At 45.2% G+C, this 26,643-nt stretch overlaps 1 protein-coding gene across 1 annotated transcript in view; it reads right to left on the bottom strand.

Moving 5' to 3' along the window:
• AGPS (alkylglycerone phosphate synthase) overlaps positions 1 to 26,643 on the bottom strand; it is a 394,780-nt gene that overhangs the window by 130,489 nt on the left and 237,648 nt on the right. The window contains exon 12 of the mRNA XM_029605879.1: positions 9,729 to 9,780. Coding sequence (XP_029461739.1) covers positions 9,729 to 9,780 — 52 coding nt within the window. The remainder of the gene's footprint in view (positions 1 to 9,728; positions 9,781 to 26,643) is intronic.

Genomic DNA, 26,643 nt, shown 5'->3' with positions numbered 1-26,643 from the left:
CTGCCCTCGCAAATGCTGTGTCCTCCCTGGCCTGGACGTCCAGACGGTAGAATCTGGAGAAGGTATGGAGGGAGGACCACGTTGCCGCTTTACATATCTCTGCCGGCGACAGCATCCTAGTTTTCTGCCCAGGAGGCACCTGCGTTCTGGTAGAATGAGCCTTGACCCGTAGAGGTGGTGGTTTTCCTGCTTCTACATAGGCCGCCTTGATAACTTCTTTGATCCAGCGGGCGATGGTTGCCCGTGAGGCCGCTTCCCCTTGCTTCTTCCCGCTGTGAAGGACGAACAGGTGGTCTGTCTTTCGTACTGCTTTGATAGTATATGCTGGCTCAAAAAACCTCAAATATATAGCTACTAAACAAAAACAGAACGTTGCAACTTGAGGTACTGCAAAAAAGCAGATGTGTTATACTTTTACTTTTAATGACATTGGCCATGTTTCGGCGCGCTCCTCGCGCCTGCTTCAGGGGCTACCGTTCCTTCACAAACTCTGTTACAGAAAACATAAGTCTATAAATACCTTTAAAACGATGTCTATACGTATCTCACTCTACTAATGCATTGCTACTTACAATTCAGTGTAGCACAGATTCTTCCTACCCGCTTTGTCTTTCAAAAAATGGCGCTCAAGCGCTAATCTGCCGTCTCTACCGGATGTCAGCTGTTTTATACTCTAGCCTCAAATCTGGAACTAACCTATCCACTACAAGAAGACCGCCCAGTCAACTTCCTTATTAAGCCCAGCTGGGGCAATTGTGTTCAACTTAAAGATCCAGCGCTGTTCGCGCTGTAATAAACAAAGATTTAAATCCCCTCCCCGCTCATCCTGCTCAATACAGTCCAGAACCGTACTATGTAAAGTCTCAAAAACATGGGATTGTTCAGCGCAATGCTGAACTAATGGAGCTTCCATCCTTCCTCGTTTCAGTGCACTCTTGTGCTCTGTCAAACGCGTTTTTAATGCTCTCGTGGTTTTGCCCACATAAATGAGCCCACAAGGGCACCAGATGGCATATATAACATTTCGAGAGACACAGGTAGTTGCTCTGATCGGTTTAAATTTTTTTAATTTCTCAAGAGGAATATTTATATTGGAATGAGCAAGTGGGCACATTACACACGACCCGCACGGGAAATGACCATTCCCTTCTTCGGATCTAATTGCTGGAACTTTAAAATGTGACCTAACCACCTGATCTTTAATGCTCCTTCCTCTTTTGAAAGCTATTAAAGGCTGAGTTACAAACTCATTGTGAACCTGTAATACGTTCCAATGTCGTCTAATACTCTGCACTATCCCATTCACTCCCACAGAATACGGTAACACACATGTCAACCTATTATTTATAAATTTTTGCCTCGGTTGCAATAGATATTCTCTATGATTCCATCTAGCTCGCTTACAAGCTTTCCGGATTACCCCCAACGGGTAACCCCTATCTATGAATCGCTGACTCATCTCTCTTGCTCTTAATTTGTATTCTTGAACTGATGAGCATAGTTTCCTCAGCCTCAAAAATTGGCCGAAAGGAATGCTGTTACGCAAAGTTATGGGATGACAGCTAGAGTACTCTAATAATGTGTTGCGATCCGTTGGTTTCTGAAATATCGTGAAACAAAATTTATTGCCATCCAAAGAGATCCTTATGTCCAAAAAAGGAATTGAAACATGATCATAATTATATGTAAACTGCAATGCCTGTTCACAGGAATTTAACCAAACCATGAATTCTTGAAAAAGGACCTCAGTCCCATGCCACACTATGAAAATGTCGTCGATGAAACGGCGCCACACTATAATATTGTTTTTGTATGGAGAACTCTCTAACCAGCGTGCCTCAAAATGTCCCACATATAGGTTAGCGACACTGGGGGCCATAGTGGCCCCCATTGCCGTGCCACCAACCTGTTGATAATAGCTTTGCTCGAATAGAAAAAAGTTTTGTTTCAACGCCAAAGTGGCTAAATCTATAATGAAAGCTATGGGAGGACGAATGGATGTTGCCTGTGCTGTTAAACTGTCCCTAAGCACCTCTAATGCCGCATCCTGCGGTATATTTGTGTACAAAGACACAATATCTATTGTAGCTAGAAGCACACCATCTGAAGGAACATTTAAGGTCTCCAAAAATTGAATTAGTTGTCCTGAATCCCGGACATAAGAGGGCAGAGATGGTACAAGTGGTCTCAAAAATGTGTCGACATATTGGGAGAGTGGTTCCAGAAGCGAACCTTTAGACGAAATAATAGGACGCCCTGGCGGGTGTACCAGATCTTTGTGAATTTTTGGAAGATGATAAAAGGTTGGTACCCTAGGATGTTCTACCTTTAGGAACCGGAATTCTCTCTTGGTTAACCAGCCTTGCACAAAAGCATCTTCCAACAGTTCGTCAATCGATTCTTTCAACTGTTTAGTGGGATCTTCTTCTAATTTTTTATAGAACTTCTGATCGGCCAGCTGTCTCAAAGCTTCCTCTCTATAAAAGTCTTGATTCATTACCACCACTGCTCCACCTTTGTCGGCACTTTTGACCACCAGAGATGTACTGCTTTGACATTTCCAGTATCTGGACAGCAGCCTGCCGATGTCGAGATGGCGCAGTATTCAACCTTCTTCCGACTTCTTCAAACCTTCCGTGGTTGGCAAGGATATGGTTTGGTTGAGGTGGAAGTGTGAGACTACTTTGGGTAAGAAGGAAGGAACCGTGCGAAGATGGATACCCTCTGGAGTGATTCTGAGAAACGGATCACGGCAGGACAGCGCTTGTAGCTCTGAGATGCAGCATGCTGAGCATACGGCCAGCAGGAACACCATCTTCAAGGTTAACAAACGGAGGGACAGGCCTCGAAGGGGTCTGAAGGCGGGTCCCGCTAGAAATTCCAAAACTAGGTTGAGGTTCCACAGGGGCACTGGCCACTTCAGTGGCGGGCGAATGTGTTTGACTCCTTTCAGGAAACGTGAAACGTCTGGGTGTGTGGCAATGCTGTTGCCGTCACTCCGGGGACCGTAGCAGGAAAGCGCTGCCACCTGAACCTTAATTGAATTGAGGGACAGACCCTTCTGAAGTCCATCTTGCAGGAAATCCAAAATGATAGGGATTTTAGCGGCATGTGGATTGGTGCTGTGAGTGTCGCACTAGGCTTCAAATACTCTCCAGATCCTCATATATGTTAGTGATGTGGAGAACTTGCGCGCTCGGAGGAGTGTATCTATTACCGGCCCCGAGTATCCCCTTTTCTTCAGTCTAGCCCTCCCAATGGCCAGACCGTAAGAGAGAATTGAGCTGGATCCTCGTGGAGGATGGGACCTTGCCTTAGTAGGTCCCTGTGTGGAGGCAGGGGCAGTGGGTTCCCTGCCAGCAGTCTTCTCGTGTCTGCGTACCAGGGTCTTCTTGGCCAGTCCGGGGCCACTAGAAGAACAAGGCCTCTGTGCCGCTGAATCTTGTGTATAATGGCACCCAGCAGGGGCCCTGGAGGAAAAGCATATAGCAGGATCCCCTGAGGCCATGGCTGTACCAGAGCATCGACCCCGTGGGAGAGAGGATCTCGTCTGCGACTGAAGTATCTGGGTACTTGAGCGTTGGACCTGTCCGCTAGTAGGTCCATGCCCGGAGTCCCCCACCGATCCACAATCATCTGGAAAGCTGTGGGCGACAGCTGCCATTCCCCCAGGTTTAGGCTTTCTCTGCTGAGGAAGTCTGCCGTGGTGTTGTCCTTCCCGGCGATGTGGACGACGGAGATGTCCTGGAGATTTGCTTCCGCCCACGCCATCAGGGGGGCTATTTCTAGGGATACGTGTCGGCTTCTGGTTCCGCCCTGTCGGTTGATGTATGCCACTGTGGTGGCGTTGTCAGACATCACTCTGACCGCTCTGTTTCGAAGTTTGTGGGCAAATCGCAGGCATGCTAGCCTGACTGCCCGTGCCTCTAGTCGGTTGATGTTCCACCCCGACCCTTCTTTGTTCCACTGCCCTTGGGCGGTGAGTTCTTCGCAGTGTGCTCCCCATCCGTTCAGGCTGGCATCTGTAGTGAGCAGGGTTCAGGTTGGGGAGGACATTCTTGACCCCCGGCTCATGTGGCTGGGCTGCAACCACCACCGTAGCTGATTCCGCACTCTGGCTGGTAGAGGTAGGTGTACGGTGTAGTTCTGTGATCGTGGGCTCCACCGAGATAGGAGGGCGCATTGCAATGGTCTCATATGAGCCCGCGCCCATGGTATCACCTCCAGAGTGGATGCCATGAGGCAGAGGACCTGTAGGTAATCCCAAGCTGTGGGCCGGGTGGCGCTCAGCAGGGCCTGCAGACGATTCCGGAGCTTTGATCTCCTCTTGGAGGTCAGACTGACCTTGTCTTCCTGGGTGTCGAATCGGATTCCTAGGTATTCCAGCGACTGAGAAGGCTGTAGGAAACTCGTTTGTGTTGACTACCCATCCTAGGCTTTCCAGAAGAGATATAACTCTGATGGATGCCTGGTGGCTCTCCTCCGGTGACTTTGCCCTGATCAGCCAATCGTCCAGGTAGGGATGGACGAGAATTCCTTCCTTCCTGAGTGACACCGCCACTACTACTATGACCTTGGTAAAGGTCCGCGGCGCGGTGGCTAACCCGAAGGGTAAAGCTCAGAACTGGAAGTGTTGGTTCAGGACTTTGAAGCATAAGTAGCGCTAGTGATCGCGATGGATTGGGATATGCAAGTAGGCCTCTGACAGATCTAGGGATGTGAGAAACTCCCCTGGCTGTATTGCACTCTTGACTGACCGCAGAGTTTCCATGCGAAAGCTGGGGACCCGTAAGTGTCAGTTGACTGACTTGAGGTCCAGGACGGGCCTGAAAGTGCCCTCTTTCTTGGGTACTATGAAATAATGCCCAGAATTTATCTCCCATGCAGGCACTGGGATTATGGCTTTTAGGGACAGGAGCCTCCGCAAGGTCGCTTCCAGTGCCACCCTCTTGAGGGGTGAACAAGGAGATTCCACAAACTTGTCCGGAGGGAGCTGAAGAAAGTCCAGGTAATACCCTTCTCGGATGATGGCGAGGACCCACTGGTCCGAGGTAATCTCGACCCACCTGCGGTAGAAGAGGGTCAGCCTGCCCCCTATGGCTTCTACACCCAGATGGGTCGGCTGATTCTCATTGTGGGGTGTGGCCGGGACCCGAACCCGAGCCGGTTCTCCTCTTGTTGTGCTTGATCCGAAAGGACTGGTTCCTGGTCTGAGAACGAGGTGCTTGGTAGCGAGCCCTCGGGGGGCTCATCGTCTTCCTCAGAACAATCTGAATCCCCACAAGTGGGGCTTCCGGATGGCGAGTGGCCATGCCTAGGTCTTGAGGGTCCAGGGGTTGGGTCATCCGGCACTTATGGACCCGTTCGGGGATCAGACTGCATTTTGACAAAGGCATGGATCCCCTTGAATAATTCCACCCAGGAGAGCGAAGCAGGTTCTAGCCTTAGGGACACCAGGTCTCTCGGGTTCTCTGGCTGCTCACCACGGTCTGCTAGGTCCGGGGTGTTCCCTGAGGAACTGGCAAGTAGGCTAGGCTGGGATCAGCCCTGGCCTGGAACTCCCAGGGCCTCCTCACATTGGGCACATACGGAGTCTGCTTCCTCGCTCTGTGTGGCTCTGAGGTTGCATGCTGAACAGAGGCCTAGAGCTCTTATGCCTGATTCTGGAGGTGCCGGCTCTGCCGATGCATGGGCTCTCCTATGCTCCATCTTGTCTGTCATCTCTATGCGGTGTGCTCCCAGCCGGAGTATGCGCCTTGTAATATGCGCGAAAGATGTGCGCCTACTAATGTGCGCTTATCAACATGCGCTGAGCAGCGTGCGCTTATCAGCGTGCGCCTAGCAACGTGCGCCTATGAACGTGCTCTTATCAACGTGCGCCTATGAACATGCGCCTATGAACGTGCGTTTAGCAACGTGCGCCTATCAACATGCGCTTAGCAACGTGCACCTATCAACATGCGCTTAGCAACGTGCACCTATCAACATGCGCTTAGCAACGTGCGCCTACTGACGTGAAACAAGGTGTCTTCAATGTGCGCCTCTATGAAATATGCGCCCAGTTATCTTCGGGCGCCCAACATAAGCGCCCGTCGCCTGTGCGCTCAGTCTGGCCTGAGCGCTAGAGCGAGGTGACGAACCCGCTAATCAACGTGCGCCTAGGCAGAAGGTGACGGCGAGCAGGCAGGCAAAATGTCGACCTCCTTGGCGGGCTGCCACGTAGGCAGACCCCGCTAGTCCACGCTTCCTCGGAGACCCACAAGTACAGATGTACACCTTACCTTGTCTTCGGCGCTTCCCGGCTGCGACCCGGGCGGTCTCCGGCTGCGGGGGGGGAGAGGGTGATTACCGTCACCGCCGCGCTCGAGGAAGTGCACCCGCTGCCTCTAGGCCGCGCCCGAACTAGTCTCGCTCGGGGGCCAAGTCCTCACCAGGACCGAGGCTGCCTCTAAGCCGCGCCCGAGCCCTCACTCGGGGGCTAGGTCCCTGCTGCGAGTCGGCCACCGGACCGAGGCTCTTACCTCTGAGGGACCACGGAAATCACCTCGGGAAACTCAACTGGGGGAGGGATCGAATGGTATCACCGCAGGAGTGTGGGGCTCGTCTTCAGGTAGGATCTTCTATGGATTTAGTCGTTAGAATTTGGAAAAACGCGCAGCGAGCGTGAGGTAGCTCCAAACTGCTTTGGAGACGGAAATTACTGAGTTGCTGCACTTCCTGCGGGGGGGTATATGTACCCATGCTGATGTCAGATCCATCTCCAACTGCTAGCACGAGCACACTATACCCACTTGTTTTGAGTCCATCTGCTACACGCTAGGAAAATATGGTTTTATTTGTTTTCTATGTAGCCACTGAAGCAGCTCAATTGAGCGAAACTCAGCCTGAGTCGGGCTTTTTACTTATTAATAAATTCCTTAGTGTTACCGATCTTCTTGTTCTTCTGGTCACTACTATCAAAGCCACTCCTCTGGCTGAAGTGCATACCCAATCTCAGTCCGCATCTGCCAAGGCGGCAGCAACTGATTCCATAACTGCCCTGGAATTTACCCCAGAGTCATCAACCTCCTGGGAGAGAAGCAAACAAGAACAAGCCATCAAGGAACAACAAGAAGCAATTGCAAGATCATTGTTACTGTTTCAAACGCTTGCTTAAGGATAGTCTCAATCTTATCATAAGCATCCTTCAAGGCCGTTCCTCCTTCCTCAGGAATAGTAGTCCGCTTGGAGACTGCACACACAAGTGCATCTACCTTCAGAAAATGTAAGCGCTCTCTTACCACTGGATCCAGAGGGTACAGGCCTTCCAAAATCTGACCCCCCTTTGAAATCAGCCTCTGGGGAGCTCAATCAATTCTTGAATGGCCTCGATCACGAGGAAAAAAAAAAAAGGCTTTACGCAAGGAAAGAAAAATGGGATTTCTTTTCAGCTCAGACACTGAATGTGCCCCAGGAACGCCAAGCATTTTCAAGGTCTGGGAAATCAGCGCTGGCAGTTCATCTTTATGAAAGAACTGTAACATAGCTCTATATGGTTCACCATCGTTAAGAGAGGTAGGATTGTTATCATTATCCGTGCCATCTGGCTCTTCATCCAGAGGTCCCACTACCGCTCTAGGAGTACTCCGGCACTTAACCGAAGGTCCAGGCAAGGTTCTTACCTGCACCTCTGCCCGAGGAACATTGAACAGGGCTGAAGGCTGCGCCTGAAGAAAGGATTGCAACCACTGGAAGAACTCTACCCATGAAAAAGTAGATGTATCCAGACCAGAAGGAACCCGAGGTGTACCCACTGAGCTACATTCCCTGCTGAGGAACCAGTTAAGGGAGTTCCAACATCAGGCGCTCCACCTGACTCGTCTATACCCAGACCCACATCTGGCTGGGAAGAACCAGGCTTATTGAAATTAGAGGAAGACAATTCTCCCTAAGCCTCCAAACAGCATTGGTACAAATCAGCAGGCACTCCTGGCCGAGATGTCCAAATATGACAAGCAGAACTAAGAGAATGATGCTTAGGCTTCTTAGGTACAGGTGCCATTGTAGCACACAGTGCGCTGAACGGCGGCCGGTGGCATGCATCTAGCTGTTTAACTTTTTTTTTTTTATATGCGCCCAACTAGGTGCTCAAACATTATGCAACAAACAGTTAGGCGCACACACCTAGACGCTTATCTAGGTGGCCAAAAATTAAGCGCACAAAAGACTTAAGCGCACAGTACCACTTGTGCACAGAGGTAAGCGTCATTTAACATGGGCACACAGACTACAAGGCCCGACTGTGCATCCAAAAACTGGATGCACAGCTAGACGCACATGCCGGACCGACAATCCTTTAGAGGCAAACTTAGAAGAGCACAAAATGCTGTTGCGGCCTACCGCGCGGCGCACAGCGAAAGGTCTCGGAGCGGGGTCTAGCCTAAAAAGGGTGCTCAACCTGCCAGGCTGCCCACGTCCCTCGACCCTCCCACGGAGCGGGACAAAATGTCAGAATGGTGCGCAGAGCATGGAGACCAGGAAAGGAGGAAGCCCTACACAACAAAGAACCTAAGTCTTTGTTGCTCTTTTTTTTTTTTTTCAAACTTACCAGAGCTCAGCCTTACCTGGCTGAGTACAGAAATTGTCTCTGGTTGCAGGGGGGGAAGGGGGGGGGGGGAGAGGGCATGTACATCACCGCCATGCTCTGCTTCCTGCACCTGCTGCCTTTCAGCATCTCAAGCAGCTAAGACCACACCAGCTGAAAATCAGCTAACAGACCAAGACACTCGTCTGCGGGACCACGGAAATCACCTCAGGAATTCTCAACTGTGGGAGGGACCATTTGGTATCACCGCAGGAAAGCGGGGCAAATTTATTTCCTTAATTCTCCTTTTCTTAAAAATGAAGCAATCCCCAGTGGGGAAGATGTACGTCCACCATCTGCTAAAGACGGACAATACTGGCAGACCGATGTCACTACAAGGGTATATATACTTTGACGTCAGTTTGCTCCGACTCCATCTGCTGGTAGAGGTGCATAACCCACTTGTTCTGGATTCATCTGACTGGATGCTAAAAAATTGCCTTTTTGTTTTGTATTGGCTTTCAATATCCAGAAGCCTAGAAAAGAAATCAAAGCTAACAGGAGACATGCCATGTTATGCAATGGATGGAAAGAAACAAATTGTCAGCTAAACCTAGGAAGCTTTTTCACTTGCCAGGCAACAGGGCACATGACCACCAGTGTGATCTCTGGAAAATTATTTAACCAAAAGAAGTGCTATATATTGTTAAAATAGCAGTTCTAGTCAGAGTCCTCAAAATATCAACTTTTCTGTTTCTTGGCTCTGCCTCCCTGTCCTTGGTTCATTATTCATATTTTACATACATATAAATGTGCAAGACATACATGAGGTTTCTGATAAAGATTAGCAAAACAGCATCCTGATATTCTTAAATTCATACATCAGTTAAGCAAAAGAGTTTTCAAAAGCTTAAAGCAATATCTAAGGAATTTTATAAAAGCAGAACCAAAAGTTGGGATCTGAAAGACTATTTTGTTTTCCAGCTTAGCTCACTAAAAACAATTTGCTGGTATTAGAATGTCAGGGGTAAAGAAAAGTTTCCATGTAAATATTCTTGTATGTAGTATATCAAGAATTTCCACAGCAATATTATAAGAAAGTGAAAATATTTATATTAATGCAGAAAGATTAATAGTATACTTAAGACCAATGACGGCAACTTACCAAACTGAAACTGGGCATTGTCCATAAGGCGAATTGATGCTGGAGCACACCTCTGTAAGCAAGCATTGCGGATTTATAAACATTAGAAAATCTGAAGGTGGGAACACAACATATATCCAAAGCAAACAATATTAGGCAACTAGTGCCCTACACATCAAGATTTTAAAATGCAAATGCATTTGCTCATCTTTTGCACAGATTTAAGGTTTTAACATCTGACTTGTCTTCAGGTAAAAATGTTGACATGATTTACTGAACTATGCCTACAAAAGCTGAGATTTTTTTTCCAAATACTTCATACAAACCAGAGAAGTAGATATTCAACAATGGTAGACTTCACCGTTTTAGTGTCAAATACATAGATCATGATGATCCACTGGATAGAGATAAACAGACCAAACTACAAAGCATATGCATGCAAAGCACTGTTTCTTGAAATCTTGTGACACAAAAAGCAAAAAAAAAAAAAAAGGATACTTTTTTTTTCTCAGTAACAATTCTATCATGTTGTAATTTTAAGATACCTGATAGCAACCACACAAACCACTGCCCCTAAAGCAAGGAGTTCAATAACATTTTATTTGTTAAAACATTTATAGGTTGCATTACCTGAAATTCTAAGCAGCTAATAATACATTTATAAAAAGATTAACATTTAAAACAAACATAACTGAACAAATCACACTGTGCACAAATTGAGCCAAGCCACAGTCAGGTGACTACTTGCAAATTTTAGAAAAAGCTTTTTCAAAGAAGTTTGTCTTCAGTTTCTTTTTGAAGAATTTGAAACATGATTTCTTCCAAAGAGGCTCTGGTAAATTATTCCACAGAATGGGTCCTATCATTGCAAACATCTTTCCACCCAAGTCAGCAAGCCTTACTAAATGTACTGAGAGAATGTCCAGGACAGTGGTTCTCAAAAGGTGTGTCAGGACACACGAGTGTGTGGCGAGAACACGGAAGGTGTGTCACAGACCCAGCAGAAGGCTGCCCTTTCCTCATCAGTCCGGATAGGAGTTGGCTGATTTCTCCTTTATTGGGTATGCAAAGAAGCTGCTCTTGCTTCCTTCTCCTCTTCCTGGCCCAGTGGGAGGTTATTCCCTTCTCTTTCACCAGATCAGAGTGAGATATCACCAATTCCTGTTCATATGGGCCTGGCAGGACACCAACTTTATCTTCCTCTGCCTGGCCTGGCAGTGAGGCTGCTGATGCTCTCTTCACCCCATGGGGTCTGGACATTAAAGCAGGAGCATGAGGAAGAGGTGCGTGCTCTTATAGATCCACTGCTGACTTCTGCTGCTGTTGCCTCATCATCTTCCTCTCCTCAGATCTTTTTGCCCTCATCTGCTGCTGATACAGCAGGAGGGAGACTCTGGATTGGACTGAAGGTTTATGCTGGCCGGGAGCCAGGAAGAGGGAAATGCGCTGGGCAGGAAGGCCTTGGGAGATAGTCAGGAGTCTGCTGGGTAGGAAGGGGTGGGGGAAGGAGGTTGGGTTGCTGGGTAAGGATAGATGGAGGAAAAAGGGGCTGGGGGCTGCTGGGCAGGGAGGAGAGATGGAAGTGGAAGGAAAGATGGAGGTTTGGGGCCTGCTGGGTTGGGGGAGAGGGGAGGTCAGGGAATGCTGAGCAGGAAGGGGTGGGAAAGAAGTGGTCAGGTATGAGGGGGTAAGGAAGGGGAGAGGGAAGGGCAGAAAGAGTTGAGCAGGGGACAGAGGTAGCACAGGAAAGAAGATGCAGGGGTGGGGGATGTCGGAAATGGACAGGGATATGAGCATGTGAAGGGACGACTGAGTAACTGGAAAAGAGAGGGTTGATGGGGGCATGGAGGGGAGTGACTGGGTACAAGATACATAATATGTCAGTTTTGAGAATATGCATTTCTTTTACCTTTGAACTTTGCTTAGTGTAGGAGGAAATATATTTCCGTTTCTAGTTCTCCAGTTTTACACTGCATGCAAAAGGTCTTCTTGGGGTTTCCATCCCAGTTTTTGTTTCCGCATTTGTAATTTGTGGTATTTTATTCTATATTATGAGAAGGTATATCTATCTGTTTTCTGTATGTGTGTGACTGAGATTAGGTACTTTACTAGCAAGTAGGGATTTGTATCAGCCTTATTTGTTGTATTTTCTCAATATGATTTTGCACTGGTGGTGAACTGCTGCCTTTTCATGGGTAGGGCTATTGCAGTTTCATTTCTTGGAGTTAGTGCTACTGCAATATGGCAGGTTTGATAGACATGTACAAAGTGGGGGGGGGGGGGTTCCCCCAGGTTTTGTATTATTTTACAATGCACCTAGTAGTAAAGGGAGTTTGTGATGCTGTTATTGAGATGACACCAGAATCTTTTTTGTATGGGGAGTTGTACAGGGAAATGTCTTAGTTCTGCTCTGCACTCGTTAGGAAGCGGGAGATTCCTGTGGATGCAGAGCATATATTTATATTTAGTCCCATGATGGTCATGAGCATCATCTCTCAGACGTTTTGATACAAAAGAGGTTGAGAACCACTGGTCTAGGAGACATTTATTAAAATATTTATAGTTTGCCTATATTAATACAGTTATGCTAAACTATTTACAGCCAACAAATATAGCAATAAAACAAATAAAACATACTACAAGACAGAACAGATTAAAATAGGAAAAAACTCCCCCAAATACTTAGGTAACACCTACCAAAAGGCTTCCTCAATACCAAACTTCAACATAAAGATATCTTTCTGTGAAACTTGTAAACCGTTGTGATGGCGATACCGAATGATGGTATATAGAACTCGACAAATAAATAAATAAATAAATAACTAAATAAAAACACTGAGTTGTTTTCTAAACATTTTAACCTCTTGAATATTCCTGATTTCCAACGGGATATCATTCCATAAAGTTGGCCCTATGACAGATAGAGCCCATTTCCTAATATCTTGGATACGAACTACCTTAAATGTTAGAACATCTAGCAAACAGTTATTAATAGAAGGTAGAGATCTTCTTGGAGTATATACAGAAAATAAATCTGTTAGGTAACTAGGCACAATATTGTGCAGGCTGTGTAGACAAGAGTAAATGCTTTAAAACTCAAATGTTGATCCAGTGGTAACCAGTACAGTTGAAATAACAAAGGGGTCACATGGTTTCTAGGGGATGCACCCAAGACCAACTTGGCTGCTGAGGTCTACAATAATTGCAGGGCATGAATACACAGAGCCAACATATAGGGAATTAGAGTAATCAACTGTAGTTAGTATAAAAGTCTGGATTAAAGTATGAAAATAAGATCTACCTACCAAAAACTTTAGATTCCCCAACTGTCTCAATTTAAAATAACCAGAAGAAACAATGGCACGCAACTGATAATCCTATTTCAATTCAGAATAAAAAAGAAAGCCTAAATTGCAGACTTTTTCGGCAAAAGATACTGCTTTCCATTTAAAATTAATCCCTGCCACTCTGGTAGGCCTTGGGCCACCTAGAGATCCAGAGGGTCTCTGTTTTACCAACATTTAGAACCAAACTATTTTTAGACAACCAATCATGTACTGACAGCAGACAAGAATAAATTTTGGTTAAAACAGATTCTAGATTGTTGATGACTGGGAAATACAACTGTATAACGTCTGCATATAATTTAAAATTCATCCTAAAATCCTCAAGAAAGGTACAACATGGGGACATGTAAATATTTAAAAATGTAGAGGACAATACTGAACCCTGAGGGAATCCTATATTGAGAGAAAAACCAATTTAAATACCACATTCCTGATCTTAACATGCTGTTTCCTATTTAATAAAAAAAGAACCAAAACACTTGAGTGAGTACCTTTCCTCCTAACCCTATTTCAGATAACCTGGTTAATAAAACCTTGTGATTAACTGAATCAAAAGAAGAGCTTATATCTAAACAAACTGCAATCACATTGCCCCAACATCCAAAACGTTTAGCACAGTTATTTAAGGAATCCAACAAGGTTTCAGTACTACTCTGGAATCTAAACCCACATTGCCCCAGGGATCTTAAATTTCTCTCAAGCCAATATATTTTCAGTAGCAAACTAATACATTGAGGAGCCTCATTATTCATAGCTCTATAAACTGATAGCTTAAACCTATTTATTCAATAATCAACGTAATGAACTGAGAAAGCAAAATTGCTTACCTTGTAATAGGTGTTATCCCAGGACAGCAGGATGTAGTCCTCACATATGGGTGACGTCATCAACGGAGCCCTAGTGCGGGAAAACTTCTGTCAAAGTTTCTAGAAACTTTTGACTGGCAGCCTGAGGCTACTGAGCATGCCCAGCATGCCATGATACTCTGTGCTACAGAGGTCTCACTTCAGTCTCGTATGTAGCAATAAGCGTTAGCAAATACATTTAGAAAAATAAGTAGGCCCAACTCCGCGGGGTGGCGGGTGGGTTTCGTGAGGACTACATCCTGCTGTCCTGGGATAACACCTATTACAAGGTAAGCAATTTTGCTTTATCCCAGGACAAGCAGGATGCTAGTCCTCACATATGGGTGATTAGCAAGCTAGAGGCTGAGTCATTTAATATGAAGGCAACAGTGATGTGTTGTTGTGGAAATGAGTCAGCCGAAGATCACAGTAGATTGGTTGTAGAAGGAGTTGGGATTATACTGGAAACAAGTTCTTTAAGCAGATTGTCCTAGGCCGAATCTAGTCTTCCTTGCTTGTCCAAGCAGTAATGAGCTGCAAAAGTGTGAAGAGAAGTCCATGTTGCTGCTTTACATATGTCAAGGATTGGCACTGAACGGAAGTGTGCTACTGAGGTTGACATTGCTCTTACGGAGTGTGCCTTTACTCGCCCTTGGAGAGGAAGGCCTGCTTTTTCATAGCAAAACTGTTAGCCAATTGGATAGAGTATGTTTACCCACTGTTTTACCAGGTTTGTTTGGATCATAAGAAACAAAAAGTTGATTTGATTTTCTGTATGTTTCAGTGCGGTTTAAGTAAAAGGATAGCGCACGTTTACAGTCCAAGGTATGTAAGGCTGATTCTCCTTGATGTGAGTGAGGTCTTGGAAAGAATGTGGGTAAAACTATGGATTGATTCAAGTGGAATTCTGTGACTACTTTGGGAAGGAATTTTGGATGCGTACGGAGGACCACTCTGTCATGTAGGAACCTTGTGTAGGGTGCGTACGTGACCAGTGCTTGTAATTCACTAACTCTTCTAGCCGATGTAATGGCTATGAGGAAGATAGTCTTCCATGTGAGAAATTTAAGATCACAGGAGTCTATGGGTTCGAAAGGAGAACGCATAAGTCTTGTTAATACAGATTCAAGTCCCATTCTGTGACTGGAGGTCGAATTGGTGGTTTGAGTTGAGTTAAGCCTCTCATAAACCTGCTGACGAGAGGTTGTGTGGAAATTGGTGCATCTCCCACCTTGTTATGGTAAGCTGAGATTGCACTTAAATGGACTCTTACAGATGAAGTCTGAAGACCAGAGTCTGAAAGATGGTATAAGTAGTCCAGTAGCGAGGTAATGGTGCAAGTGAAGGGATCAATGTTTTGCTTGCACCACAAGGTGAATCTTTTCCATTTGGAAGCGTAATTCTTTCGAGTGGAAGGTTTACGTGAAGCTATAAGCACTTGGGAGATATGAGTTGAAAGATTGAGTGGTTGTAAGATTAAGCTTTCAACATCCATGCTGTCAGGGATAGGGATTGGAGGTTGGAATGGCGCAACCGACCCTGATCCTGAGTTATGAGAGTGGGAGCTACTCCCAGGCGAATGGGATCCCTGATCGAGAGATCTAGAAGTGTGGGAAACCATACTTGACGAGGCCAGTATGGGGCTATGAGTATCATGGACCCCTTGTCCTGTTGTAGCTTCACTAGAGTTTTGGTTATGAGCGGTATTGGAGTATACGCGTATAGCAGGCCTGAGTTCCAAGGGTGAGCGAAGGCGTCCTTGGTTGGCTGATTCTTCTGTTTGTGTAGAGAACAGAACTTGTCCACTTTGTGATTCAGATGTGACGCAAAAAGGTCTATTGTTGGATGTCCCCAACGTTGGAATATCTTGGTCGCTACTGAAGGATCCAGGGACCACTCGTGTGGTTGGAACTGACGACTGATTCGATCTGCTACTACATTGTGTATGCCTGCCAGATAAGTGGCCCGGAGGAACACTGAGTGGTTCAGGGCCCAGCCCCAAATCTGTGCAGCTTCTTGACAAAGGAGATACGAGCCCGTACCTCCTTGTTTGTTGATGTACCACATGGCTACTGTGTTGTCTGTTTGGATCAGAACAGTCTTGTGTGAAAGGCAGTCCTTGAACGCATGCAGCGCATAACGTATAGCTCGAAGTTCCAGGAAATTGATTTGAAATGTTGCTTCGAGCTTTGTCCAAGTTCCTTGAGTTTGGAGATTGTCTATGTGAGCTCCCCAACCCAAGATGGATGCATCTGTAGTTAAAGTAATCTGTGGAACTGGTTGTTGGAAGGGTAGGCCCTTGCACAAGTTGTCTGTGTTGATCCAAAGGAGAGAAGAGCGTAGTTGGTGGGTTACTTGAATTGGAGAATGCAGCGGTTGAATGGCTTGGATCCATTGTGATCTTAAAGTCCATTGGGTTACTCTCATGGCTAGTCTCACCATAGGAGTGACATGAACTGTGGAGGCTATGTGGCCTAGTAAGGTTAGAAACTGATGAGCTGTTGTCTGCGTGTTTGAGAGAATCGAATTTGCTAGGAAGGCCAATGTTTCTGCTCGATCCTCGGGTAGAAAAGCCTTTGCAAGGATGGTGTTCAGCTCTGCTCCTATGAATTGGAGCAAGTGAGATGGTGTGAGATGGGACTTTTGATAATTGATAAGAAATCCCATGGAGTGAAGTAGAGCAATTGTTTGGTTGAGAGAAGTTATTGCTCCTTATTGAGATTGACTCCCGATGAGCCAGTCGTCTAGGTATGGGAAGACATGAACACCTTGCTTGTGTAGGTGTGCTGCTATTACTCACCAAAAAATCAGGGAATAAGCTAGTATAATATATTAACCACCAGAAATTAACTAGCTAATATTGTGGCATCTGAATAGAACTTGTGATCTCAAAGTTATTATCTTTTATTATCAAAACTAAAAAAACAATTTTTATTCAAACCTTAAACTTATTATTGATATTTTATTTTTTGTTATTTTGTTATGTATTTTATTTAAGGATAGATTAGACCTCAGCACCGGCAAGATAATTCTGTCAATGAGCAGAAAATATTTTTAAGCCGTGTTGGTACAATCACTGGTCAAAATTGAGATCACAAGTTCTATTCAGATGCCACAATATTAGCTAGTTAATTTCTGGTGCTGCTATTACTGCCAGACATTTTGTGAATACTCTGGGAGCAGAGGCGAGTCCGAAGGGCAGTACTCTGTATTGGAAATGTTGATGACCCACCATGAAACGCAGATACTTGCGGTGAGGAGGAAATATTGGGATGTGAGCATATGCATCTTGAAGGTCCAGAGAACAAAGCCATTCTTCTTTTTGGAGGAGTGGAAGCATGGTACCTAGAGAGACCATTCTGAACTTTTCCTTTTTTAGAAATTTGTTTAGATTTCTGAGGTCTAGGATGGGCCGTAGGCCTCCTGTTTTCTTTGGAATGAGGAAATATCGAGAGTAGAATCCTCTGCCCTGCTGAGACTGGGGCACTGGTTCTATGGCCCTGGATTTCAGAAGGGTGGATAATTCTATTTGTAGTTGAATAATGTGATTTCTGTTGGGAGGAATCCGAGGTGCTTGAAGCTCTGTAGGTACTGCTAGGAAATTGAGCTTGTACCCGTGAGATATGATGGAAAGAACCCATTGATTCATTGTTATAGTTTTCCATGTGTTGTAAAAGTTGGATAATCTTCCCCCCACAGGTAGCTCTGGCTGAGGATTCAGAGATTGGCCGAGTTCTCTGGAGATGTTTTAAAAAATTACCCGTGGGACCTGTTTGAGTGGCAGGTGCAGGTCTGGTTGTTCTTTGTTGGCGAGGTTGTGTCCTGTGCTGGGATCTTGCTTGGCGAGGCCTAGTTGCAGGAGGATATCATCTTTTCGGACGGTAATAGGGCCTGCGAATATCCCTCCGCTGGGTCAGACATACAGCGTGGGTAGTGGTATCATGAGGCATGGAAGATAACTGTCTTAAGGTCTCAGTATGTTCTTTTAGTTGAGAGACCGCTTCTTGAACTTTTGCTCCAAATAAGTTATCTCCTGCGCAGGGTAGGTCTACTAATTTCTCTTGGACCTCTGTCCTGAGGTCTGATGCCTTTAGCCAGGCCCACCTCCTAGCGCTTATACCAGAAGCTGCCACTCTTGAGGCTGTCTCAAATGAGTCATAGGCAGCTCTCACTTCATGTTTCCCCGCCTCAAAAGCTTTATGAATTAGATTTTGTGCTGGCTCTCTGAATTCCTGGGGTAAAGATGGTATAAATTCCTCCATCTGCTTCCATAGGTTCCTTTGGTACTGTGTGATGTACAATTGGTAGGCTGCAATTCTAGAGTTGAGGATTGCACCTTGAAATACCTTACGTCCAAACGTGTCCAAGAACCTATTATCTTTCCCTGGAGGATTAGAGGAATGCACTCTTGATCTTTTCGCTTTCTTCTGTGCTGACTCTACAACCACAGAAGAATGTGGGAGTTGGGATTTTTGGAAACCCGGTGCAGGTTGGACTAAATAGGTGGAGTCCATTCTTTTATTGATGGGAAGAACAGAGCAAGGATGTTCCCACATTCTTTGCTGATGTTGGAGAAGAATATCATGGATAGGTATTGCCATGACTTGCTTGGGGGGGGGGGGGGGTCTACAAATTGTAGTACCTCAAGAGTTTGGTGGCGTAGATCCTGCTCAGACTAACTTAAATGGAATAGAGTCGGCCATCTCTTGAATGAAAGAGGAAAAAGTAAGGTCTTCTGGTGGAGACTGCTTTCTTGGATGTGGAGGAGACGGGTCAGACATAAAAGTTTCTGAGGTGTCAGACTGTGTGTCACTCCATGAGTCATATTCTGGAGTATGGGGACCTGGTTTTCCAGTTGGATGTGGAGGAGGTACACCAGAGGGCCCTGGGATGGGTTCTTGGGAAGAAGCCTCCTCTTCCACCGGGTTTGAAGGTAAGGAATCCAGCAGATCTTGATATTTTTTCTGAAGCACTGAGTATAACCTTGCTTCAAATGCTATATCCACTCCAGCAGGAAGTGGCATCGTAGATTTTGTTTTTGTCATCAATGACATCGGTGTCTTTCCCCTTGATGACTGTTCAGTACCAATAGCAGGTATGTATGTCGATGCTGGATGAAAAGGTGCAGGAAACATCGATGATGTACCCGATGAAAATGTAGGCATCGATGAGGGCATCGTGGTTAAGGTTGCCGTCCGTTCTGGAGCTAAGAATGAACCCGGAAGCTGGACGGGGCTTTGCACTGCTATGGTGGCTGTAGACATGGCAGTGAGTGGCATCGACCCAGTGGCCGGTATTGGGTGAATACCTGGTCTCGGGACGGTTGTCGGCATTGGGACGGTGCCCGGCATCGGGAAATGTCCCGGAATCAATGTCATCGTCAATGTAACAGACATCGGTACCGATTGTACCGGCATTGGTGACGTCGATGTTAAGGTGGACGTCACCGGCATCAGCGATGTCGCTGGCATCGGTGGAGGCACCGGCAAGTGTTCCTTGATCGCCTTTAAGACTGCCTCTTTTATATAGGCTGTGAAGTCTTGCGGTATCGATGAAGATGGTGTCACCAGTGGAGGTATTGATGACTCCTTCTGTTGCGGAAGAGTCAACGGAGTAGGCCCTTCAGGCATCGAGGCTATGGTAATTTTAGGCCGTTTCTCTAACGGTTCTCCTTGGCCAGATCCCAACGGTGAAGCCGGAGGCGTGCCTGTGGCAATGTTTATGCCTAGGCCTTATGTCTGCCGCCGAGTGTATCAACGATGTCGACCGGGTAGGAGAGGATTTATCTCCGGAACCGTCGGTTCAGCGCTTTTTTAACAATACCTTTTTCGATACTCCTGATGGTGAAGACTTTGAAGAAGTGGCCGGAGAAGGAGTTACTTGTAAACTGAATAGCTGTTGGATCTTCTCCTGGCGGAGCTTACGGCCTTTTGGCGTCATTTCTTGACATTTCTCGCATGATGAAATGTCATATTTTTCGCCGGGACATCTAACGCACTCTTCGTGCGGATCGGTAACAGACATTGTGCGGTTGCAAGTCGGGCATTTTTTGAATCCTGATGACATTTTGACATCGACGGCCGTCTGACAGGAAATTTAATGGCGTTTTCTGATGCAAAATTAATTCACCAGCCGGTGAAATGAGAAAAATGAGAAAATTTTTGAGACCCCTTACTAGAGAATGAGAAAAATGTAACTAGTAATTATCGCTGAGGTAAACTCAGAGGGCTCCGGTATCCGTGCTGCTGTCCAGCTGCGCGGAAAAACGAAGACTGAAGTGAGACCCCTGTGGCACAGAGTATCATGGCATGCTGGGCATGCTCAGTAGCCTCAGGCTGCCAGTCAAAAGTTTCTAGAAACTTTGACAGAAGTTTTCCCACACTAGGGCTCCATTGATGACGTCACCCATATGTGAGGACTAGCATCCTGCTTGTCCTGGGATAATAGGTATAATGTGATCATAGTGGCAGGACCCTGTAAGAATACGAGCTGCCAAGTTCTGACTTGTAAAGCTCATAACTTAGATGAAGGAAAGCCCAAATAAACTGTATTACAGTAGTCCAACCCTGTTAGTACCATAATTTGCAAAATGGTATAAAAATCACTTGAATTTAAAAATGGCTTCAATTTGCAAAGCATCAGCAACTTGAAAAAGGAGCTCTTTACAATCGCTTTTATATGAAGTCTAAATGAAAGTACATCGTCAGAAATGACTCCCAGATTTTGAACTTCACTTACAGTAGGAATTTGGATAACATCGAAAGATAATTTCCTAGGAAAGATGAAACTAATTCTAATGATTCTATTTTTTATTCACATAATTTTTATTAGCATTTATAAACAAAGCACATAAGCATTACTTTGCATGGCAAAATTAATGGAAAAACAATGAAAGAAAGAAAGAAATTAAGCATTCAATCATCCAGTTGATATTTAACCAATAAAGGAAATAAAAAGGGAGGCAAAGAAAATTAATGAGGAAAATCAAAGGTTAAACTAGATAAGGAAAGGCCATAATGATATACATCTTCTGTAAATTAACTATAGTCAAACTTGCTGATCCACAATGGAAGCTGGAGACAATATTAAAACTTTAATGCCATCAATGAAGGATCTAAGATGCTCAGAAAAAAAAAAAAAGATATACTATCAGAGCGGTATTTAATACAACATTTACTGGGATAGCAAAGCACAGCGGTTCTCAACTGGTATGTCGCCAAACACGCAGCTATGTCGCCACACTTCCCGGTTCTCCGCTGACCCAGCTGCTCCCCCTGCCCCAGCAAAACCGGAATTCATCCTCTACCTGGACTTAAAATGCTGATAGCCCGGGCGGAACTCAGCAAGAGAGCTGGAGTCAGCAGGACCAGTAGGGTCTCTTCTTCCGACCCCCCCCCCCCCCCGCGGCCCAGAAGAGAAAGTGGTATGCAGCAGCCACGCAGGCGGGAAGAAGAGACCATGCTAGTGCATGCAGCATCGGCCTGAAGAAGAGACCATGCTAGTGCGTGCAGCATCAGCCTGAAGAAGAGAGGTGTGGCCTGAAGAACGGCACGGACCAAAAGAAGAGCAACATCAGCCCCTGCAGCTCCCTCTCTCGGCCACAAGGGCTGGAAGTGGAGGGGGCTGCCTCTGCCACAAAGGATGGAAGTGGAGGAGGCTGCTGCTAGTTTGGTGGGGGGAGAGTGAGCGAGCAAGCATATGTGTTTGAGATCCTGTGTGTGTATAATACAGCATGTATGTAAGTGATTGAGAGCTTGTGTGTGATTGAGAGCATGAATGTAAATGTATAATTGAGAACCTGTATGTGTAAGTGAGAGAGATCATGTGCATGTATGATTAAGAGCCTGTGTGTATAAGTAAGAGAGAAAGCATGTGTCTGTGTGATTCAAAGTCAGTGTAGATGAGAGAGCATGTGAATATGTGACTGAGAGCTTGTGTGTAAGTGAAAGAGAGAGCATGTGTGTAAATGTGTGATTAAGAGCCTATATAAGTTAGGGAGAAAAAACATGTGTACATGTGCGTGATTGAGAGCGAGCATGTGTATGTGTGTGTGACTCACAGCCAGTGTGAAAGAGAGGTTGGTGTGTGATAAGAGAGAGGAGAAAGTTGCAAGCGACCAAAATAATCTCAGGGCACCTGGATATCAAACGTTCCTAGGAATGCAGAGCAAAGCATTTTTTTATCCTTATTTTTCGTTATTTGGTCATTGTGTCTGCTATTTTTAAATATTTTATTGGAATCTAGAAATTATTGATATGAGTTATTTATTGGATATTCCATTCATCAGCTATTTCGAAATCTGTTTTTATTTAGTATGGTTTTACTGCTATTGATTTTATATTTCTTGATTTGTTTTGAAGGCTGGTGAAGTTTCTCTTTTTCCTTTGTTACAGTGCATATGTTCTCTCTGGCTTGTTGCGGTTTCCAGTTCAGTTTTTGTCTAGTTATGCTTTATGGTCTCTTTATTCTTGGTTAGGTGAGGGTCTGCACATGTGACTGAGGTGAGGTATTCTGCTGGAATGTAGTTTCTGTGTAAGGCTTTATAGCAGCCTGTCTTGGTCTGTCCTAATAGGGGGTGTGTATTGGTGTCTTAAGGCCTGGTGTAATATTTTCAGTGTTGCCTTTTCTTAGGTAAGGTGGTTACTGTTTGAGTGCTGAAAATTGGTGTTTTGTTATGGGATGTTTACTATTTAGGCAATTTCTGTTCAGACAGAGGATTTATCTTTCCCTTGTGTCATCTATATAAATAAAAATGTAAATGTTTGTTTGTTCAAAATCTTAAATCTCCGAAAGTTCTTCACAGATTGCTTTGAAATTTTGACACAACGTTGCATTCGAATACGCGCATGTTTTATATACCTATATTATATAGATGTCACACCTGTGACAGGTAAAAACATGCTTTTTTGGAAAAACAGCGCCATCTGTTGGACGTACAAGCAACACACGGCATCTACAATATAAATGGGCTCTGACCCACGGCCCGCAAATGCACAGTAGAGAGCAGCTCTATCTCGCATGTGGGGACCATTGAGCTCTGCGCTATGTGCTGGGTGTCACAGAGAGGAGGAGAAAAGGGCAGATGAGTTGCCGCTCCGAGAAACAGCTCAGCCCATTCCTCCCCCGCTGGGGAAGGGGGGGGGGGGTAGTAGAGACTGCCGGACATTTACACACAGGAGGAGGAAAGGGTAGAAGTCGCCAAGCCAGGCCGTCCACTGCCGGGCAAGGGGGGGGGGGGGGAGGGATTTGGGACGGCTGGAGCAGAGCAAATGCAGTAGAAAGCAGCTGTGAAGAGATCACAAGCAGCTGCAGCCTGCAGCAGCCAAAGCGCAAAGAGCTGAACAGAGAACAGCTCGCCCTCCTCCCCCGCCCCCCAGATAAGGAGAAGCCAAGTAAATATCCCGCAACTGCGGGGGGGGGGGGGGGGGGGGGGGAGGAGGAGGGGGTAGGCATTGCTGTCAGCCCGAAGAGTTTACATGGGCATCGCTCCACCCTTACTCCCAGCAAAGCACTGACACGAAAGTTAAAGCCAGAACCCTGCTCCCTCCTCCCTCTCAAGCCCCCGATCAGATTTCTTAAAGGCACAGGTCTGCCAAAAAGAGAAAAGTAAGCTAGGCAACGTGTCCCAAATCTGTTGCAGTACCTGCCGCCTGCCCTTTGCGAGGGGGAGGGGGGATGGAGTGTTTTCCTCTCTCTCTCCCAGACACAACCGGCGTGGGAACTTTGCAAGCTCTTGTGAGTGCAGAGCAAAGACTTAGGTGGGGAGGGGACAAAAATCCCGCCCGTTTAACTGTGTGAGAGAGAAGTGTGGTAATGTGCGCTGAAGGCGAGTGTGAGTGCCAGAGAGAGGGGGAGACTATGTGAGGGATTGTGTATGTGTGTGAGAGGGGCAGAGGGAGAGTGTATGTGCAGGAGAGAGAGAGAGAGGAAGCCTATGTAGGGGGCTGTATGAGAGAGAGATTCTCTAACCCCCCAGCTCTCCACTTATAGGTTACAGTGGAAGGGGTTCACTGTAGAGGGGAATGGGACAGCAAAGGAGTTGGGGCCTGTAAGGATAGAGTGAAAGGGGTCTGAGCCTGTTTCAATTTAAATGCAGTCTGTCGAGACAAAATGGCCGCTTACTGAGAGCACTGCAAACACTCGACTCTTACCTTTTTCAAGTTTCCTTGCTGCAAAATTCTTTCCAAGGTGACGGAGAATGCCTCACACAAAGAGAAAGGCAAAGCTGAAGAGCTTGTCTGTTTCCTCAACAATCGAAGCGTCAGAAAGAAGTATCAACAAGTGTTTCGGCTTACCCCCTGCTAGACCCACCAAGAGGATCGCTGATAGGCAGGGTTTGGAGCAGATCTCTCCCGTCCTGGTCGATGAAATATCATTAAGCCCCGGGGCGCCGGTAACACCATCGCCGCCGAGAGCTGGTCTGATGAGACCAGGGGAAATATTGGAGGAACACCTGGGAGCTGCAAATGAGCCAGAAGTTCAGTGGAAGGTGATGAAGGAGCTGGAGCTCCGAGCAGAGAAGGGAGTGGAACAGCAGGGAAAACCGGCAGCCCTAGTGCAAGGGTTGGCTGGAAATGCTGTTAAAATTCCTTTCGAAGCCAGCACACCAACTGCTGTGGACTCTGGCCGGAATATCCAGCAAGACTAGGGAGCAAAGCCCAAGGTCCGTAAAAATATAATTATCAAACCTGCGATAATCACATTGGACTCTATATGGAATGTAATTGTGAAATTAGAAGCATCTATAACATCTTTAACAGAAGCTGTGGTTGAGACAAGTCTTTAAAAGCTAACACCGATAATTTGAGAGAACAGGAAAGGAAAATTTCAAGTGTGGATGAACGTTTGAATAAAGTAGAGAAGATTCAACAGCATCAAATTCAGTCAGAAGGAGAAATGTTGCAAAAAATTGAAAATTTAGAGAATACAGCTCGTGCACTGAATTTGAGCGTGCTTAACTTTCCTGTGCTGGATCAACTCTCCCCAGTTGACTTTTTAAAGAAAATATGACACATATCTTGAAAATACCATCAACTTGTTCTTCAGTTATTGTTAAGGCGTATTATATTGGGTCAAAAAAAGATCTTATGAAAAAGCCGGAAAATTTGGAAGAACAGAATCCCACAGATCAAGTATCATTGAATATCTCTGAAATTTTGCAAAGTTCTATGGAACTAGAAGTAAAAGAGAGACACACACTTGATAACTTTTGCTTTCATTTCCGAAAGATACCGTAATGAGATTCTTCTTCCGATCGAGACTGTTCACATTTTACGGACAAAAAGTATGGTTATATCCTGACCTTGCAAGAAATACGCAACTGTGTAGGAGAAAGTGTGTAGCTCTTAGGCAGGATTTGTTATCAAAGGGGGTTAGTTTTATCCTAAAATACCCATGCAGATGTATAGTGAATTATATGAATGAAAAATATGTTTTCACAGACCTGGAACAACTAAAGGGGCTTTTGGGAATGACATCATAAAATCTATGATAATTAGTAAACAAAAAGCAGGGGGTCCATTATTTTCTTCATATTTTTCTTAGTGGATAACTGCTTCACTTTCTTATTGTCTCTCCCCCATGTTGCCTATAAGTATGGGGGATGGTTAATTTTGGATTTGTAATAAATTATGTATATGCTATTACTTATTTCTGTAAACCTCATGGTTTCCTAATGCAAGAAAGATTCTTATAATTGTTTAATATGCAAATAAAATAAAAAAATAAATGCAGTCTGTCATAATGATACTGCCCTTTTGTTTTTCACTGGATGAAAATGAGCATTTACAAACCCTTTTTTTCTAATTTTTTAAATTTTTAATATTTCACAAAAATGTTCACCATGAAGTTAAAGAAGGAAAGGCATATACAAAAGGTATTTAAGGATTATAAAGGCTGGATTTTTATTAAATTGAAATCTAGTATGTCTAATAACTTGTTTAATCTCCTATGTTCAGCAAATTTTGAGTACATTCAGGAATCCAAGGATATCCTTACAGGGGTTTTTTGTTTTTTTTTTATCCATATAAGTGTGCATGTGCACGTGTTCTGGAAAGTATACTACATTAGCTTTGCATGGAACCTTTTTTCTTATTGGGTGCTATCACAGGCCAGAAGTCGCAATGAAAAAATTCTGAGCCAGCGTTGGTGGCTCACTGCCATATGGAGAGACCTGGCTTTGATTTCTGGCTCAAGTCTTTTGCTCCCCATATCAGCCAGGGATGATGCAGAAGCAATGCTCACACTCATGAGAGTGGGGATGGGAGTGGGGGCAGAGAATGTCACAGTCATTGTGCAAAGGCAAAAACTTAGTGCAATGGTGGCCAATTCTGGTCCTTAAGAGTCAAACAAACCTGGTTTTCAGGATAGCCTACAATCAAGGCAATGCATATCTCATACATATTTTCTGTGGATATCCTGAAAATAAGGCCTGTTCGTGGTTCTTGAGGACTGGACTTGGACACTTCTGATCTAGAGGCTTGATTACAAGAAGGACCCTGCAAATCATGAACCTTACACCCAACAGTTGAAAACTGTTGCTGTGATGACAGGACTTAAGTTCGAAGGGGGTCAGAGATGTAGTGCAAAAATTCCGGAGCTTTAATTTCCCATGTCTAAAAATTGTTTCATAAAATTCATTAGCAACAATGAATGGATGCCAAGCAAGTTTGGCAATTTCAAGCTTTGAATGTTTCACTACTAACATTTAAACATTAAATAATTTTATTAATTTTTTTCCCTTTC

The sequence above is a fragment of the Rhinatrema bivittatum genome, chromosome 6 (genome assembly GCF_901001135.1).
Source record: "Rhinatrema bivittatum chromosome 6, aRhiBiv1.1, whole genome shotgun sequence".
Taxonomy (NCBI): domain Eukaryota; kingdom Metazoa; phylum Chordata; class Amphibia; order Gymnophiona; family Rhinatrematidae; genus Rhinatrema; species Rhinatrema bivittatum.
The sequence above is the reverse complement of the archived record's forward strand: the minus strand, read 5'-3'. Positions and strand labels throughout refer to the sequence as shown.